We start from the raw sequence: 17,713 nt of genomic DNA on the forward strand, positions 1-17,713 counted from the left end.
CTTTGAGATGTCTGGTGGTTGTGAAAGGCGCTATATAAATGCAAGTCTTTCTTTCTTTAACTGTTTAGCAAGGCAGAGATTCACTGAAGAACTCAGACTACTGGCCTTGGTCATATTATTCCCAACCCTTCGAAGTCCAAGCTGCGACACAAGACCGAGGGCGATCACGCAAAGAGCGAACAAAATTGACCTCACTGTAAGATGCTTTTTTGCAGTCACAAGATCTGTCAAAAAATAATGAGGTTTTACAGGCATCAAGAAGGCTTCTCAGATACCAGTCTTGAGCCATTCTACCTCTTTCAGGTCAAAGCAGAGTTGAGAGTCAGGTAAACAGGACCCTGTTGCCGCAGCAATCACAGTTCATGGCTCTGGATATTTCTTTCAGTCACCAAATTAACAAACACATCCAAGGTGCTTAGCCAAATCACTCTGGACTCGATGAGGTATTGCTTGTAAAAAAACATATGAACAGAGACAAAAACAATTCCTTTGAAGTGGCAACTACATGCAAAACAGGCTGTATTTTATATACATCTTTACAGCCAAACAGAAAGATATCCTTTTCAGCTAGCAACTAAAGAAACCAGTGAATTTGCCCACCTTAACGTAATAAAATTTATATATAAAAATATAAAATATGGAGGCTCTTCAGATGTGAAAAGATACAGGTCTCTTATCTGTCACAGTTCCCACCAGTGACTTCTTCAAACTCACTAAAGAGAAAAATATAAGCTGAAAAATGCAGCTGCCAATTGTGTTTCTCAAAAAGGGACCAAAGTATTTTGGAAAATTTCTCAATTTTGGAAATAAGAAATGCAAAATAAATATTGTATTATGTATATTTAAATTGGAAAAGAATCTCCATCACTAATTAAGCATTCATCCATTTTGCCAACTTGGAGAGGTCCTAAGCCAACATCAAAAATGTAATGAGGTTTATTAGTCAATATCATGGCTAACTAGATGAATAATACTATGCAAAGGAACATTCCAACACAGCATGTGTTATCCCCAGACCACTGAAAGCAATTCTGGGAAACTCAACTATCAAGTTAAGTTAATAGGACTATAACTAATTTATAACACATGTACAATGCAATTATACATCCATTTTGATAGCTGAAAATTAGATATATACGGGCAACACCAAGGGCTGGAATTTCGTCAATTACCGCTATCACCGATTTTTCGGCAGTATTCTGGCGGTAATTGCAGATCGTGTCTTTTTTTACCGCCGGAATACCACTATGACTGAAGGCCACTAGTTTGGTCAAAAATTAACCGGTGGTAGCGGTATTTCACCAGCGGTGGCGGTATTCATAGTCGTGGAAGACTGTTTTCTTTTTGGAGGCCGAGAAAAATGGACCTTCTGCGCATGCGCGATTTTTTGTTTTCATAATGTCTTTTTTCCCCGCGATTCAGGGTCAGGGGTCGCCCGCTCATGCGCAGAGCAGAGAGAGAGAGAGAGAGAGAGAGAGAGAGAGAGAGAGAGAGAGAGAGAGAGAGAGAGAGAGAGAGAATAGTTGGAGAAAGGGAGACTGGAGAAAGCAGACAGCAGACAATACATTACAGTACAATACTAAGAGTGAGATAGAGACACACACACAAAGGTGCATTCAATAATTCTACTGGAAGTTTTAAAATGTATCAACGAGAGCTCGGGGAGGAAGAGGGCACGAAGGTTTACTCTTAATGCACAAGAGGCACTAGTTGGAGAGGTGGAGGTAAGATGGGGGCAATTGACCAGGGGTGGGCGTGGAAAACCACCCCCAGCTGTTTACCAGAGGATCTGGCTGGAAATATCAGAGGCAGTGTCCTCAGTGGCTCGTGTTCATTGGGGGGGGCCCCAATCAGTGCAGGAAGAGGTGGAATGACCTAGTTTCAGCCACGACTGTAAGTACTATTTTTATTTATGCACTCCTTCATACTTACAATGTAAATTTGACACATGTTGATGTAGGTAGGCTTAGTGTTACACCTTATTTGCCACGAATGATCTTATTACAATGGATTTCTGAGATCTTAAAAGATGTTTGTGCACTTAGATGTCTTCCTTATGAACCACGTGCAGCTTAATGGGACATTAATCAAAGGACTGTATTAAATGCACACAGTATGTTACTAGTGCTTTGATGACTATCTGTGTGTGCCGCAAGAGCAAAGGGGCAATTTGGTTAAACATTGCTATTGCCATTTTAGAAGAAACTTGCAAACAATCAAGCGGAGCAGTGGTCCACTGAATCTTGAGGATTTAACGGATCTGGAGGAGTGCGTCGCAGCTCTGGTGGGTGCACACAACCGAACGGCTACCCATGGTGGTGCTGATCCAGTGACAGCTGAGGGTAAGACCTGCAAAATACCCGGGCTGTGTAGGGGTTATGTAATGTAATGTCATGCAGTGTCTGTGCATTCGTGTTAGGGTAATTTCATGCAGTGCCTCTCAGCGACATATAATGCAGTAGTGGTGGTCCTTTAAATAAGTCTGCGCTACATGACCGTACTCATAAGAATATAAGAAATAAGAGCAGGTGTTGGCCATACGGCCCCTTGAGCCTGCTCCGCTATTTAGTGCGATCATGGCTGATTCAATCATGTACTCAGGTCCACTTCCCTGCCCGCTCCCCATAACCCCTTATCGTTTAAGAAACTGTCTATTTCTGTCTTCAATTTATTCAATGTCCCAGCTTCCACAGCTCTCTGAGGCAGTGAATTCCACAGATTTACAACCCTCTGAGAAGAAATTTCTCCTCATCTCTGTTTTAAATGGGCGGCCCCTTATTCTAAGATTATGCCCTCTAGTTCTACTCTTCCCCATCTGTGGAAACATCCTCTCTGCATCCACCTTATCAAGTCCCCTCATAATTGTACATCCAAGTCTAAGTCATCAATATACATCAAGAAAAGTAGTGGTCCTAGTACCGATCCCCGGAGAACACCACTGTATATCTTCCTCCAGTCCGAAAAATAACCATTCACCACTACTCTCTTATTCTAAGATCATGCCCTCTAGTTCCAGTCTCCACTATCAGTGGAAACATCCTCTCTGCATCCACCTTGTCAAGCCCCCTCATAATTTTATACATTTCGATAAGATCACCCCTCATTCTTCTGAATTCCAATGAGTAGAGAGAGGCTCAACCTTTCCTCATAAGTCAACATCCTCATCTCCGGAATCAACCTAGTGAACCTTCTCTGAACTGCCTCCAAAGCAAATATATCCTTTCGTAAATATGGAAACCAAAACTACACGCAGTATTCCAGGTGTGTATAACTGTTGCAAGACTTCCCTGCTTTTATACTCCATCCCCTTTGCAATAAAGGCCAAGATTCCATTGGTCTTCCTGATCACTTGCTGTACCTGCATACTATCCTTTTGTGTTTCATGCACAAGTACCCCCAGGTCTTGCTGTACTGCAGCACTTTGCAATCTTTCTCCATTTAAATAATAGCTTGCTCTTTGATTTTTTTCTGCCAAAATGCATGACCTCACACTTTCCAACATTATACTCCATCTGCCAAATTTTTGCCCACTCACTTAGCCTGTCTATGTCCTTTTGCAGATTTTCTGTGTCCTCCTCACAGGTTGCTTTTCCTCCCATCTTTGTATCGTCAGCAAACTTGGCTGCATAACACTCGGTCCCTTCCTCCAAGTCGTTTATTGTGAATAGTTGCATCACCCTGACCCCTCCCCTGTTGCTAACCACTCATATGTTGTTTTCTATTTCCAGATGAGGAGTCGCATGCACTCCAGCCCATCACTGGAGCCTCCGCCTCATTCAGGCACTACTGGGTCGACGAGGGCGATGACGCGGAAGAGGAAGAAGAGGGGCACCAAGAGGACCCTCTGCAAGCAGCTGTTGTGGGAGTGGGGGGGGGGGGGGGGAAATGTCACAATCAGTAGAGGTGGTGGTGGAGGAGGAGGAGGTGGTGGTTCTTGTGGGGTCAGACGAATCAGTAAGTATTTTACCTGCGGCCACCACTTCCTCATCGGGAGCCACCTTTCATGAGTTCCCCGCCTCAGAAGCAGCGGGACCAAGTGGTGTGAAGCAACGCGCCCAGAGTGTACAAGCCCGTATGCCGCATCCACAGAAGTTGATTCAGCAAAGCAGGTACGCTCCGAGACAGGCAGACGCAAACCTGGACATGGTGGGACTGTCAGGGACGAGCGTCGATGTGGGTCGAAAGCTCCTCCAGGCCGTGGGTGGAATAGCCAGGAACATCGCCGCACAATCCGCATGGCAATCGGACATGTCGGAGCTGATTGCGGCAGTCCGACAAAATACAGAGTCTGTCAATGCCGTGCGGTAATTGATGGTCTCGGCATTTGGCACTGCACCCCACAGTGTCATACCACTTAGGCAGACACCACTTGTGGGTCCGGAGGTCGAACTACCTTCCGACTCAGAAGTTGGGTCTTCCACACCCTGAGCTTCTCCAGTAGATCCACACATGGCGCTGCTATGGTCTATCCCCCAACAACGCTCTGGATGCCTTGCTGCACAACGTCCTGGTCCTAACACGAGTAGGGGTAACAGGAGGTAGCAATTGGGGGTTGCGGGGGGGGTGGGTGAGAAGAGGCCGTGGGAGTGGTGACCGCAGGTAAAATTGGTGCAGAGTGGGGGGCGGGGCGGGGTGTTGGTTGTTTTGTTGTTGTTCTTGTTGCTGTTGCTACTGTTATTGCTATTGTTCGACCAAAAATGTTATTACTGTTTACACATTTGTTGATTATAAAAAAATTACTTTGAAATTTTTTTAATTTTTCACTTTTTATATAAATCTTTTTATTCAACTTAACCATTCTTGTACAGTGTCGCACTTTTAGAAAATGAGAGGTAACGGGCATCATGGTTCCATACAGTCACCAGGCAAAGGTAAAACGTAACGCTCACCGTTCATTTGTGAGCTGCTGACGTAACAGTTTTGCAGTCGCAAAAGCTCCACGGGGCTTGCCCTGTGGTGTTAGGGGGTGGTGGTGCTGGCATGGGTTCATCACCAGGCTCCTCGTCGTCCTCCTCCTCTTCCTCCTCCCCTCTCTCCTGAGGTGGTCCTGCAGTCCCCTGTGGCAATTCCTGTCCCCTAATGATAGCTAAGTTGTGCAACATGCAGCACACCACAACAAACTCAGCGACCTGCTCAGGGTGGTATTGCAGGCTGCCTCCAGAGTGGTCCAGGCATCGGAAGCACTGCTTGAGTGCTCCAATTGTCTTTTCAACGATATTGCGTGTGACTATATGGCTGTTATTGTAGCAATGCTTAGCTTCTATCTGAGGGTTCCGGAGTGGGGGGGCGGGTCATGAGCCAGGTGGTGAGGCCGTATCCTTTGACCCCCATCATCCAGCTATGACCTTGTGGCTGAGAATTAAACAGGTCAGAGACATTTCTCTCACGCAAGCTGTAAGCATCATGGATGCTCCCTGGAAATTCGGCATTTACTGTCATGATGTACTGCATATGATCACAGAGGAGCTGCACGTTCAGGGAGTGGAATCCCTTATGGTTTCAGTACACCTCTACCTCCTGTAAAGGTGCTCGCAGGGCAATGTGTGTACAGTCAATGGCACCCTAAACCTTGGGGAAGTCAGTAATTCGTGCCAAACCCACAGCTCTCTCACTCTGTGCCTCTCTAGTCATTGGGAAGTTTATAAAATCCATCCTGCGTGTGTACAGTGCATCAGTTACCTGGCGAATGCAGTGATGTATAACGTGCTGAGAGATGCAGCATATGTCCTCAGCTGATGCCTGAAAGGAGCCAGATGCATAGAAGGCAAATGCCGCAGTCACCTAGACCTTGACGGGCAGTGCAGTCTTGTTGGTGCTGGTAGGCTGCAGGTCTGCCTTTATAAGCTGGCATATCTCATTGATCACCTCTTTTCGGAAGCGCAGCCTTTTAATGCACTGTGTATCAGACAGGTGCAGGTATGAGCGCTTCTCCCTGAAAATTTGTTGGGGGTAAGGCCTCCTCTTCCTCATGTCTGCGACCTCTTTAATTAGGCTCATAATGTTCTTGAATAAACCTTCTTCCAGCTCTATTCTGCATCATATAAGTAGTTAACAATATTAGCAGAGTAATTATAGGCTCCATTCCTTTAAATGTCCTCAAATAGCCACAAATATCCTTCAAATTTACTCCAAAGTGCTCAAATAGTTTCAAATACCCGTAAAATCCTACTCTCAGCTAACGAGAAAGCACTCACTCAGCTCAATCAGCCTTCTTTCAAAATCCTTCGTTTTTCAAAATGGCGTCCTTACCGCTGGGTTACGATCAGTGAAAACATTAGTTTTCATGGCGGTATTTTAGTCCAGCAGTAAAAATGATGGTATCGATGAATTTACCACTGGCGGTATTTTTCAGCATTGCACACTGAATGACGTCAAAATAACTTTGAAAGAAATAGGCGGGTGTTTTTTTTTTTACTGCCGGCAGTAAATGACTGATGAATTTACCTCCGGCAGTAAATGGGCGGTAATTTGCGATTTGGGCAGTATTTCAGTGCTAACCTATTTTCCGGCAGTAAATGGGCGCAAAGCTGATGCATTTCCAGCCCCAAGTCATATTATTATCGGTTTATTATCAACATTTTATTACATTTAAAATTCTAAAACGGTAATCATTAAAAAATGACCTTGTATATTAAAAGGAGAAAATAAAAAAGGAATGCTACAAAATTCTTACATCATCAAACAAATCACAGGATCTGTAGGGAGGTCCTCTTTCTGACACAAATCCTGCAAATGCCATTCCATCAAGAACCTTTGTCAGGAAGTCATTTTCAACCAGTCCACGCTGTCCCAGGAAAGCTGCCTGCAGTATGAACAGACATTTCCAAATAAATGGCAATAGATTTGCTTATCACTCAGCATCATGTTTCAGCATACATAGAGTTTGAATATTAACGTGTTAAAGTTTTGTCAAACCCTTTTTAATGAATGACACTGGACCTTAGCATTTTTCCAAGATATTAACATATAGTGGGAACTCAAAAACAAAGATTGCATTGAACTAGATGACACATGAGGGTCGACACTGAAATTTTACTCTGGGACCTATCTTGTGTCTACAAGATGACTGCTCAGACACATCCTTTTCAGGCTGCAAAGCCAGTTTCTCCAGTTTTTCCTGATAATTCAGACTTTTGACTTTCAGTCTTCTGGTACTTCTTTGCACTGCCTCTAGCACGAGTCTCAGAAAGCAGAACTGGACATAGTATTTAAAGTACAGTCACAACTTTCTCTGACACATTGCTTTGGCTATGTTGTCCAACACTATATTAGCTTTGTTGATGCTCTGCCCTGGTTAAATGTTTAGTGTCAATCTACAAAGACTCCTATATATATTTCAGTTTCATCCTTGGCTATTTCAATACCATTCGTGGAGGATATGCATGTCTGTTTTTCCTTGCTATGTGCATTACGTTGCATTCGTCTGCATTTAATTTCACCCACATTGTTTTTTTCAATATCACATTTTTCCTCAATCATTCTGTAATTTGAGTTGCCCTCTCCAATTGCACTGCCCCTCCTAGTTTGCCATAATATGCAAATTTAAGTACTTTGCATTAAGTTTCTAAGTCCAGGTCAATAATATAAATTAGAATCAGTCGTGATGCCAACACTGAGCCCTAGGGCTCTTCACTTAGTACTTCCCTCCCCATTCCAACATAACTATAATGAATATTCTTAGTTTTCTACTCTTCAGTCAGTTTCCTACCCATTCCCAGAGTTTACCCTGAAATTCACAGCATTGAGTTTAACTAACAGACTTTTATGAGGAACTCATCAAATGTCTTTTGTGTGTCTGTTTACACAATGTCATCGGGCTTTCTAAAGTCTACATCAGTTGTCACTAAACATTGGTCAGACAGGATTTTCTTCTGGATCCATGTTGACTGCTGTTTGCTAGGTTATTATTGTATAATCACATTTAGTCCTTATAATCCCATTGTTTTCCATGGATTGGAAGCGAGACTAATGGGTCTGTAGTTGCCCTTGTCTAGTTTGTCACTCTTTTTGAATATAGGCACCACACTGGCTTGTTTCCAATCTATTCAAAGCTGCTCAGTGACCAATGACTTCCTCATAATGGTTGTCAGTGCCTCACAAATCTCCTCCTTACTCTCTCTTAACACTCTGGGATAAATACTTTCTATCCCAGGGGATTTATTTGCTTTCAGCCTTTTTAGTCTGCAGAAGACGTCCATCTCATTTATATCAAAGTAATTGATTTTACTTAAGTGATCTCTGTTTGGGAAGGGCATGTCTCACCAGTTCTCTGAATATCTTCTTACTGAAAGAATGCTTTACTGTCATATTTAGCTGTTTCTGAAAGACCTTTTTCTACGTCTCTCTCTTCTCCTCTGATCGGCCTTTTGACATGTTGCTGCATTTTTTCATATTCACCCCAGTGAAATCCTTTCCCTATCGCCCTTCGGGATTGCTCTTCCTCTTTATATCACTTGTAATTTGCTTTTAAATCTATTTAGGAGCGTATTTGTTTAGTTTGAGCTTCAGGATTTTTGGTATGTATTTGTAGAGCTTGCTCAGCGTTATGTTTCTACAGGTGTTACTTTTTTTTTTAAAAAAGTACAGAGTACTTCTTATCCACTTTACGGGCCCAAGTTTCCGCCCTCTGGAAAAACGGCGCATCTCGATAAGGTGCGCCAACTTTCTGGAAGAAAAAGGGCGCTGAAAGCTTACCTTGTGATTCTGCGAGTTCTTCAGGACGTCTTCGTGCTCGGCGTGGCACAGCACAAGGGGTCGGAGCCAGGTCCCGGCGCTGAAAATAGTGCCGGGAGCTCTGCACATGCGCGCTAGAGTGTGCGCGCATGTGCAGCAGCTCCAGGCCCCCCAAGGCTGTGTGGGAGGGGCCCGAAGCATGCCGCCCCTAGCCCTGGCCGAATGGGTTCACTGGGGTGGAGAAGATCGGATTCTGGACTCCCTCGTCTTCAGTTTCAGGTCCCGCTCTGGCCCCCCCCACCCCACCCCACCCCACCCCACCCCACCCCCCGTTCAAGTCCTGCTCTGGCTTCCACCCCCCACCCCCCCTCCATTCAAGTACCACACCGGCTCGCCCCCCCCCCCATCCTTCAGGTCCCGATCCAGCTCCCCCTGTCCTCACTCCCGTTCAAGTCCCGCTCCGGCTGCCCCCCTCTGCACCCCCCAATCTCTTACTCCCCCCCCCCCCCTCACTGTCAGAAACAGAGAGACATTGACAGAGACAGAGAGACACTGGGGGTGTGGGGGGCCGTCCCAGCACGCTGTTGGAGGGCTTCTGGTGCTGCAGTCGGTAAGCGTAATTTTTTATTTATTGATTTTCTTTATTTTTTTGATTGATTTATTGTTTGACTTATTGATTTATTTATCATTTCTTATTGATGATGGCTCTTTATTTGTAAAAGTGAAGTGTTTAATGTTTGTAAACTCCGCCCCCCCCCCCCCCCCCTCGACCCCAAACCCCTCGTTCCCTACGCCTGATTTCTAAGTGTCGGCAAGGTTTTTCTGAGCGTACAAAAATCTACACTTACTCCATTCTAAGTTAGTTTGGAGTAAGTTTTTACTGCCTAAACTTGGAAAACAGGCGTAAGTGGGTGGATACGCCGCCTTTTGAAAAAAAAAATCTGTTCTAACTCACTAGAACTGGAGCAAACTAAATGCCGAGAATTGCAATTTTTAAGATACTCCATTCTAAACTAGTTGCTCCAAAAAAAAGGAGCAACTCAGGCCGAAACTTGACCCCTACATGCCGACCAGACAATTTGTTTAACATTGAAGCATGAAAAATTAATCAATTAATGCCTATTAAATTATTAATATAAGGAATCCCATTATTATCCCACTGGTGGTGACTAAAATAACAAGTTTACCAAAGGGTGTTTAAGTTATTGAGGACAATAAACAGACAAAGAAATTGGCAGCAAAATAATAAATGTCACTTCTACAATGCAAGAAAATTAAAGTCATAGGGCTAGAATTTCATTTTTCAGCGAAAACAGTAGTTTTATACCAAAATTACTGTTTTCGCTTTGTTTCTGTTTATAGGCCCTCTTTTCGGCTAATTTGTGCACGGGGGGGGGAAGAGAGCGGGAGCGGGACTTAAACGGGGGGGGGGGGGGGAAGAGAGAGAGAGCAGGAGCGGGACTTGAACGGGGGGGGGGGGGGGAAAAGAGAGCGGGAGCAGGACTTGAACGGGAGGAGGTGGGGGGGTGGGGAAAGAGAGCGGGAGCGGGACTTGAACGGGAGAGGGTGGGGGGGTGGGGAAAGAGAGCGGGAGCAGGACTTGAACGGGAGTGGGTGGGGAAAGAGAGCGGGAGCAGGACTTGAACGGGAGTGGGTGGGGAAAGAGAGCGGGAGCAGGACTTGAACGGGAGGGGGCGTGGGGAAAGGGAGCGGGACTTGGACGGGAGGGGGTGGGGAAAGAGAGCGGGAGCGGGACTTGGACGGGAGAGGGTGGGGAAAGAGAGCGGGAGCGGGACTTGAACGGGAGGGGGAGGGTGGGGAAAGAGACCGGGAGCGGGACTTGAACGGGAGGGGGTGGGGAAAGAAAGCGGGAGCGGGACTTGAACGGGAAGGGGTGGGGAAAGAGAGCGGGAGCGGGACTTGAACGGGAGGGGGGGGGGTGGGGAAAGAGAGCGGGACTTGAACAGGGGGGGGTGGGGGGGGGGGTGGGAGAGTGGGAGCGGGACTTGAACGGGGGGGGGGGGGGGAAGAGAGCGGATAGGGACTTGAACGGGAGGGGGGGTGGGGAAAGAGAGCGGGAGCAGGACTTGAACGGGAGGGGAGGGTGGAGAAAGAGAGCGGGAGCGGGACTTGAACGGGAGGGGGGGTGGGGAAAGAGAGCGGGACTTGAACGGGAGGGGGGGGGGTGGGGAAAGAGAGCGGGACTTGAACGGGGGAGGGGGTGGGAGAGTGGGAGCGGGACTTGAAGGGGGGGGGGGGGGAAGAGAGCGGATAGGGACTTGAACGTGAGGGGGGGGGTGGGGAAAGAGAGCGGGAGCGGGACTTGAACGGGGGGGGGGGGGGTGAAAGAGTGGGAGCGGGACTTGAGCGGGAGGGGGGGGTGGGGAAAGAGAGCGGGAGCGGGACTTGAACGGGAGGGGGGGGTGGGGAAAGAGAGCGGGACTTGAATGGGGCGGGGGGGGGGAAAGAGAGCGGGACTTGAACGGGGGGGGGTGGGGGGGGTGGGAGAGCGGGAGTGGGACTTGAACGGGGTGGGGGGGAAGAGAGCGGATAGGGACTTGAACGGGAGGGGCGGGTGGGGAAAGAGAGCGGGAGCAGGACTTGAACGGGAGGGGGGGGGGTGGGGAAAGAGAGCGGGAGCGGGACTTGAACGGGAGGGGGGGGTGGGGAAAGAGAGCGGGAGCGGAACTTGAACGGGAGGGGGGGGTGGGGAAAGAGAGCGGGAGCGGAACTTGAACGGGAGGGGGGGGTGGGGGAAAGAGAGCGGGACTTGAACGGGATGGGGGCGGGGGGGGGGGGGGAAGAGAGAGCGGGAGCTGAAGTTGAAGAGGAGGGAGGCCCGAGCCAAAAATTGATGGTAGATGCTGTTTGCAGTGTTGCACGTCAGCGTTCTTCTCCCTGGCGGTACATGGAAGTGCCACCGCAAAAAGGTACCCTGAAGATCCCACCGACCGGGTTTTCGCCGGCACAGCAATAACCCAATTGCAAAGTTGTCAAAATTCTAGCCTAGTATTCTTTTTGGTTTTGTCAAGCAAATGTAACCTACATGTAGCTATAAGCCCTTATTTCAGCCTGAAGAGCCAGTAGTAAAAGATACTAACTTTTCTAGTCAGAGGCAGGGTGAGCACATAGCACACCCATACACACCAGCGTCAAACTTCTCCTGTTAACAGAGAAGATCCAGAAATCAGAAAATAAAACTCATTGTGCTCAAGTTTCGGCCCAAGTTGCTCCTATTTTTTTGGAGCAACTAGTTTAGAATGGAGCATCTTAGAAATTGCAACTCTCGGCATTTAGTTTACTCCAGTTCTAGTGAGTTAGAACAGATTTATTTTCCCAAAAGGGGGCGTGTCTAGCAACTTACGCCTGTTTTGCAAATTTAGGCAGTAAAAACTTACTCCAAACTAACTTAGAATGGAATAAGTGTAGATTTTTGTACGCTCAGAAAAACCTTGCCTACACTTAGAAATCAGGCGTAGGGAACGAATAAAGAGCTACCATTAATAATAAATGATAAATAAATCAATAAATTAACCAATAATTCAATCAAAAAAAAATTTAAAAATTAAAAATTAAGTTTCTACTCACCGACTACCAGGAGCCCTCCAACACCATGTGCTGGGATGGGCCTTCCCAGTGTGTATCTCTCTCAGTGTGTCTCTCTCTGTCTCTGACAGCAAGGGGTGGGGGGAGGAAAATGGGGGGGGGGGGAAGAGGAGTGGGGGGAGGGGCGAAAGAGGAGTGGGGGGAGGGGCGAAAGAGGAGTGGGGGGAGGGGCGAAAGAGGAGTGGGGGGAGGGGCGAAAGAGGAGTGGGGGGAGGGGCGAAAGAGGAGTGGGGGGAGGGGCGAAAGAGGAGTGGGGGGAGAGGCGAAAGAGGAGTGGGGGGAGGGGCGAAAGAGGAGTGGGGGGAGGGGCGAAAGAGGAGTGGGGGGAGGGCGAAAGAGGAGTGGGGGGAGGGGCGAAAGAGGAGTGGGGGGAGGGGCGAAAGAGGAGTGGGGGGAGGGGAGAAAGAGGAGTGGGGGGAGGGAAGAAAGAGGAGTGGGGGGGAAGAGGAGTGGGGGGGGGAAAGAGGAGTGGGGGGGGAAAGAGGAGTGGGGGGGGGAAAAGAGGAGTGGGGGGGGAAAGAGGAGTGGGGGGGGAAAGAGGAGTGGGGGGGGGGAAAGAGGAGTGGGGGGGCGAAAGAGGAGTGGGGGGGCGAAAGAGGAGTGGGGGGAGAGGCGAAAGAGGAGTGGGGGGAGGGGCGAAAGAGGAGTGGGGGGAGGGGCGAAAGAGGAGTGGGGGGAGGGGCGAAAGAGGAGTGGGTGGGGGGGAGAAGAGGAGTGGGTGGGGGGAAGAGGAGTGGGGGGGGGAAAGAGGAGTGGGGGGGAAAGAGGAGTGGGGGGGGGAAAGAGGAGTGGGGGGGGGGAAAGAGGAGTGGGGGGGGGGAAAGAGGAGTGGGGGGGGGGAAAGAGGAGTGGGGGGGGAAAGAGGAGTGGGGGGGGAAAGAGGAGTGGGGGGGGAAAGAGGAGTGGGGGGGGAAAGAGGAGTGGGGGGGGAAAGAGGAGTGGGGGGGGGAAAGAGGAGTGGGGGGGGAAAGAGGAGTGGGGGGGGGAAAGAGGAGTGGGGGGGGAAAGAGGAGTGGGGGGGGAAAGAGGAGTGGGGGGGGAAAGAGGAGTGGGGGGGGAAAGAGGAGTGGGGGGGGGAAAGAGGAGTGGGGGGGGAAAGAGGAGTGGGGGGGGGAAAGAGGAGTGGGGGGGGGGAAAGAGGAGTGGGGGGGGAAAGAGGAGTGGGGGGGGAAAGAGGAGTGGGGGGAGGGGAAAGAGGAGTGGGGGGGGGAAAGAGGAGTGGGGGGGGGGAAAGAGGAGTGGGGGGGGGAAAGAGGAGTGGGGGGAAAATAGGAGTGGGGGGGAAAAGAGGAGTGGGGGGGAAAAGAGGAGTGGGGGGGAAAGAGGAGTGGGGGGGGAAAGAGGAGTGGGGGGGGAAGAGGAGTGGGGGGGGAAAGAGGAGTGGGGGGGGAAAGAGGAGTGGGGGGGGGAAAGAGGAGTGGGGGGGGGAAAGAGGAGTGGGGGGGGAAAGAGGAGTGGGGGGGAAAGAGGAGTGGGGGGGGAAAGAGGGAGTGGGGGGGGGGAAGAGGAGTGGGGGGGGGGAAAGAGGAGTGGGGGGGGGAAAGAGGAGTGGGGGGGGAAAGAGGAGTGGGGGGGGGAAAGAGGAGTGGGGGGGGGGAAAGAGGAGTGGGGGGGGAAAGAGGAGTGGGGGGGGAAAGAGGAGTGGGGGGGGAAAGAGGAGTGGGGGGGGAAAGAGGAGTGGGGGGGGAAAGAGGAGTGGGGGGGGAAAGAGGAGTGGGGGGAAAAGAGGAGTGGGGGGGAAAAGAGGAGTGGGGGGGAAAGAGGAGTGGGGGGGAAAGAGGAGTGGGGGGGGAAAGAGGAGTGGGGGGGGAAAGAGGAGTGGGGGGGGAAAGAGGAGTGGGGGGGGGAAAGAGGAGTGGGGAGGGGAAAGAGGAGTGGGGAGGGGAAAGAGGAGTGGGGGGGGGAAAGAGGAGTGGGGGGGGGGAAGAGGAGAGGGCGAGTGGGGAGGGGAGGGGAGGGGAGGGGGTGGGTGGGGGGGAAGGAGACGAGAGGTGGAGAGCCGGAGCGGGACCTTAAAGGGGGGGGGGGGGGGGGGAAGTGAGAGTCAGAGCAGGACCTGGGGGGGAGAGAGAGTGGAGTGGGAGTGGGATTTGAACGGGGGGGGGGGGGGGGAAGAGAAGTGGGAGCTGAAGCTGAAGAGGAGGGAGGCCCGAGTCCGATCTTCGCCCTGGCAACCCATTCAGCCAGGGCTAGGGGCGGTGTGCTTCGGGCCCCTCCCACACAGCCTCGGGGACCTGGAGCTACTGCGCATGTGCGCACACTCTAGCGCGCACGTGCAGAGGTCCTGGCACTGTTTTCAGCGCCGGGACCGGCTCCGCCCCTGACCCCTTGCGCTGTGCCACACTGAGCACGAAGACGTCCTGAGGAGACCGGAGAATCACAAGCACCTTATCGAGATGCGCCGTTTTTCCAGAGGGCGGAAACTTGGGCTCTTTGTTTCTTCTTTCAGAGTTGTAACATAAACAGGAAAAATTCCACTGCGCTGGGAGCCAAGGGAATTATGGAATTATTGCTTTTTGCATATAAATTCGACAATAATACGTCATGGTAAATCAGAGTGAACTACACAACCATTTACATCTGAACAATATCCGCAATTACATGACTATAAAAACATTAAACACTGTTCGATGATTTTATGTCTTTTTAAATGAGGAGTAACTGACCTTGTGAAAGTGTATTACAGGTTCAGGATGGATTCGAATCAATTGCAAGCATGATCTATACCCTTGAAAGAGCTGTGCAAACAATCTAAGGAATACTGCCCTGACTTCCTTATCCTAGAAAGGAAAAATACCGTTAGAATTTTACAACTGTTATTAATTCATAGTCATAGAAATAGAAATATGTTGAACCATTCACAAATACTCACCAACAATCTAAGATTAGAAGGAGCTGTACGAGCAGGAGGGAAAGCATAATCAGCTACCTCCAGATCTGGATGAATAACCTATGAAAACATTAGTACTTTCATTTCAGATATCCACTACATTATTAAATAATCAATAGTTTATTCAACCAGCATGGAATTTAGTGCTATGAAGACATGAAGCTCCGAGCTATTGAAAATATAGGTAATTCTGACATAATAATTTCACTGTGTAATACAAGAATGACATTTTGCAACTTCCAAAATAGGAACTTCTCATCCATTATCAATTATTCCTTATTAAAGTTCAAAGAATTGAACATCCAGAATAAAAAAAACATAAATATTTCAGACATTCAACAATATGATGTTAAATCAAATCACAGTTGATCAAAATCAACAAAATGATGGAGATTTTACAGAATTATAAACATGAAAACATTAAGTGGTGCTTTAGCAAGAAATGACAGTTGTCAGACCTGCAAAAGAAGAAAATTGACAAAACACATACTACGCACTTTCATAAGAATAATTATGTACGGTACAATTTTTTGGTGATGGAATATAGCAGGGCTAAAATGTAACAAAGGCCCATAAAAAAAACAACTGACATTTTCATATTGCTATAATGCCGCAAAGGTGCTTCACAGGGGTGAAAATGGACATCAAGGAGTGGAAAAATTAGGGGAGGTGACCAAAGGTTAGAAAAATGGGTTTTGAAGGTGTGGGGAGGGGTAACAAGGCAGTAGGGTTTAGGATTGGCAGATGTGCACACTGGTCCATAGAGCTAAAGGTAGTTACAATGGTGGGTTACAAAAGCAGAGGGATCTGTAAGCAGGGATTGAGGATTTTAAATTCATTCATAGAATCATAGAATAGTACAGCATAGAGGGAGGCTATTCAGCCCATTGAGTCTGCGCCGGGTCTTTCAAATAGCAATCCAGTCTCACTGCCCCGCGCTCTTTCCCTATATCCCTGCAATTTTTCTCCTTCAAGGCTACTATTGCATCTGCATCCACCACCCATCAGGCAAGGCATTGCAAATCCTAATCACTTGTTGCATAAAATAGTTTTTCCTCATGTCGCCTCTGGTTCTTTTGACAATCACCTTAAATCTGTGCCCTCTCGTGATCGACCCTTCAGCTATTGGAAACAGTTTCTCTTTATTTACTCTATACTTCATAATGTTAAACACTTCTATCAAATCTCCTCTTAACCTTCTCTGCTCTAAGGAGAATAACCCCAGCTTCTTAAATCTATCCACGTAACTGTAATCCCTCATTCCTGGAACCATTCGTGGAAATCTCTTCTGTACCCTCTCCAAAGCCTTCATGTCGTTCCTAAAAGTGTGGTGCTCAGAATTGGACCCAATACTCCAGCTCAGGCCGAACTAGAGTTTTGAACAGGTTTAGCATAACTTCCTGGCTTCTGTACTCTATCCCTCTATTTATAAAGCCCAGGATCCCACATGCTTTTTTAACCTCTCCTGCCATCTTCAAAGATTTGTGCAGAAACACCCCCAGGTCTCTCTGTTCTTGCTCTCCCCTTAAAATTGTACCATTTAGCTTATATTGTCTCTCCTCATTCTTCCTACCAAAATGTATCACCTTACACTTTTCTGCGTTCAATTTCATTTGTCATGTGTCTGCCCATTCATGTCCTCCTGAAGTCTATTACTATTTTCCTTACTGTTTGCTGCACTTCCAAGTTTTGTGTCATCTAAAAATTTTGAAATTGCGCCGTGTGCCCCCAAGTCCAAGTCATTAATGCATACCAAAAATAGCAGTGGTCCTGGTACTAAACCCTGGGTAATACCACTGTATATCTCCCTCCAATCCCCAAAACAGCCATTTACAACACTTTGTTTTCTATCCCTTATCTAATTTTGTATCCATGCTGCTATTGCCCCTTTTATACCATGGGTTTCAATTTGCGAACAAGCCTAATATGTGGTACTTTATCAAACGCCGTTTGAAAGTCTATATTTAAAACATTAACTGCACTGCCTTCACCCACTCTGATACCTCATTAAAAAATTGCTTTGAGAATGGACAGCAAATGAAGGTTAGTGAGGAGGAGAGTGATGGCAAGCAGGATTTAGCACATGATAGGACACAACTAACAAGAGTTTTAGACAAGTTGGAGTTTATATCGGTTGGAACTTCTGAGGCCAGTGAGAAACATATTGGAGAAATCAAGCCTGGAGATGACGAAGCCATGAATGGGTAAGGCATAATTGGAGATGCGAAATGTTTCAAACGTAGAGAAGGTGATCTTGGTAGTGGGGATAGCTTTCAAGGTTTGAAGCTCAGCTCAAGGTCAAATGGGACATCAAAGGTGTGCACAGTTGTGTTCAACATCTGTGACCATCTTGGGAGGGGGATAGAATTGGGAGTAGGGTGTAGATTCTTTGGTTGAAAAGCATGGCGCTCATCTTGAGACATTTGTCGATTAAGATATATTAATTTTTTGGCATCAGTGAGATAGACTGAAGAATCTTTTTTGATCCTGTACTTTCCCATGCTCCTATCTATAACTTGATGCACTGGCTATGTTCGGAAAGGT

General features: G+C 48.0%; 1 protein-coding gene across 1 annotated transcript in view; it reads right to left on the minus strand.

The window, feature by feature from the left end:
- Positions 1-17,713, minus strand: part of sbf2 (SET binding factor 2) — a 715,543-nt gene that overhangs the window by 301,128 nt on the left and 396,702 nt on the right. The window contains exons 11-13 of the mRNA XM_070898748.1: positions 15,152-15,229; positions 14,946-15,059; positions 6,674-6,802 (exon numbers count right to left, since the gene is read on the minus strand). Of these exons, the coding sequence (XP_070754849.1) occupies positions 6,674-6,802; positions 14,946-15,059; positions 15,152-15,229 (321 nt within the window). The remainder of the gene's footprint in view (positions 1-6,673; positions 6,803-14,945; positions 15,060-15,151; positions 15,230-17,713) is intronic.

This window comes from Pristiophorus japonicus, chromosome 14 (genome assembly GCF_044704955.1).
Source record: "Pristiophorus japonicus isolate sPriJap1 chromosome 14, sPriJap1.hap1, whole genome shotgun sequence".
Lineage (NCBI taxonomy): Eukaryota > Metazoa > Chordata > Chondrichthyes > Pristiophoridae > Pristiophorus > Pristiophorus japonicus.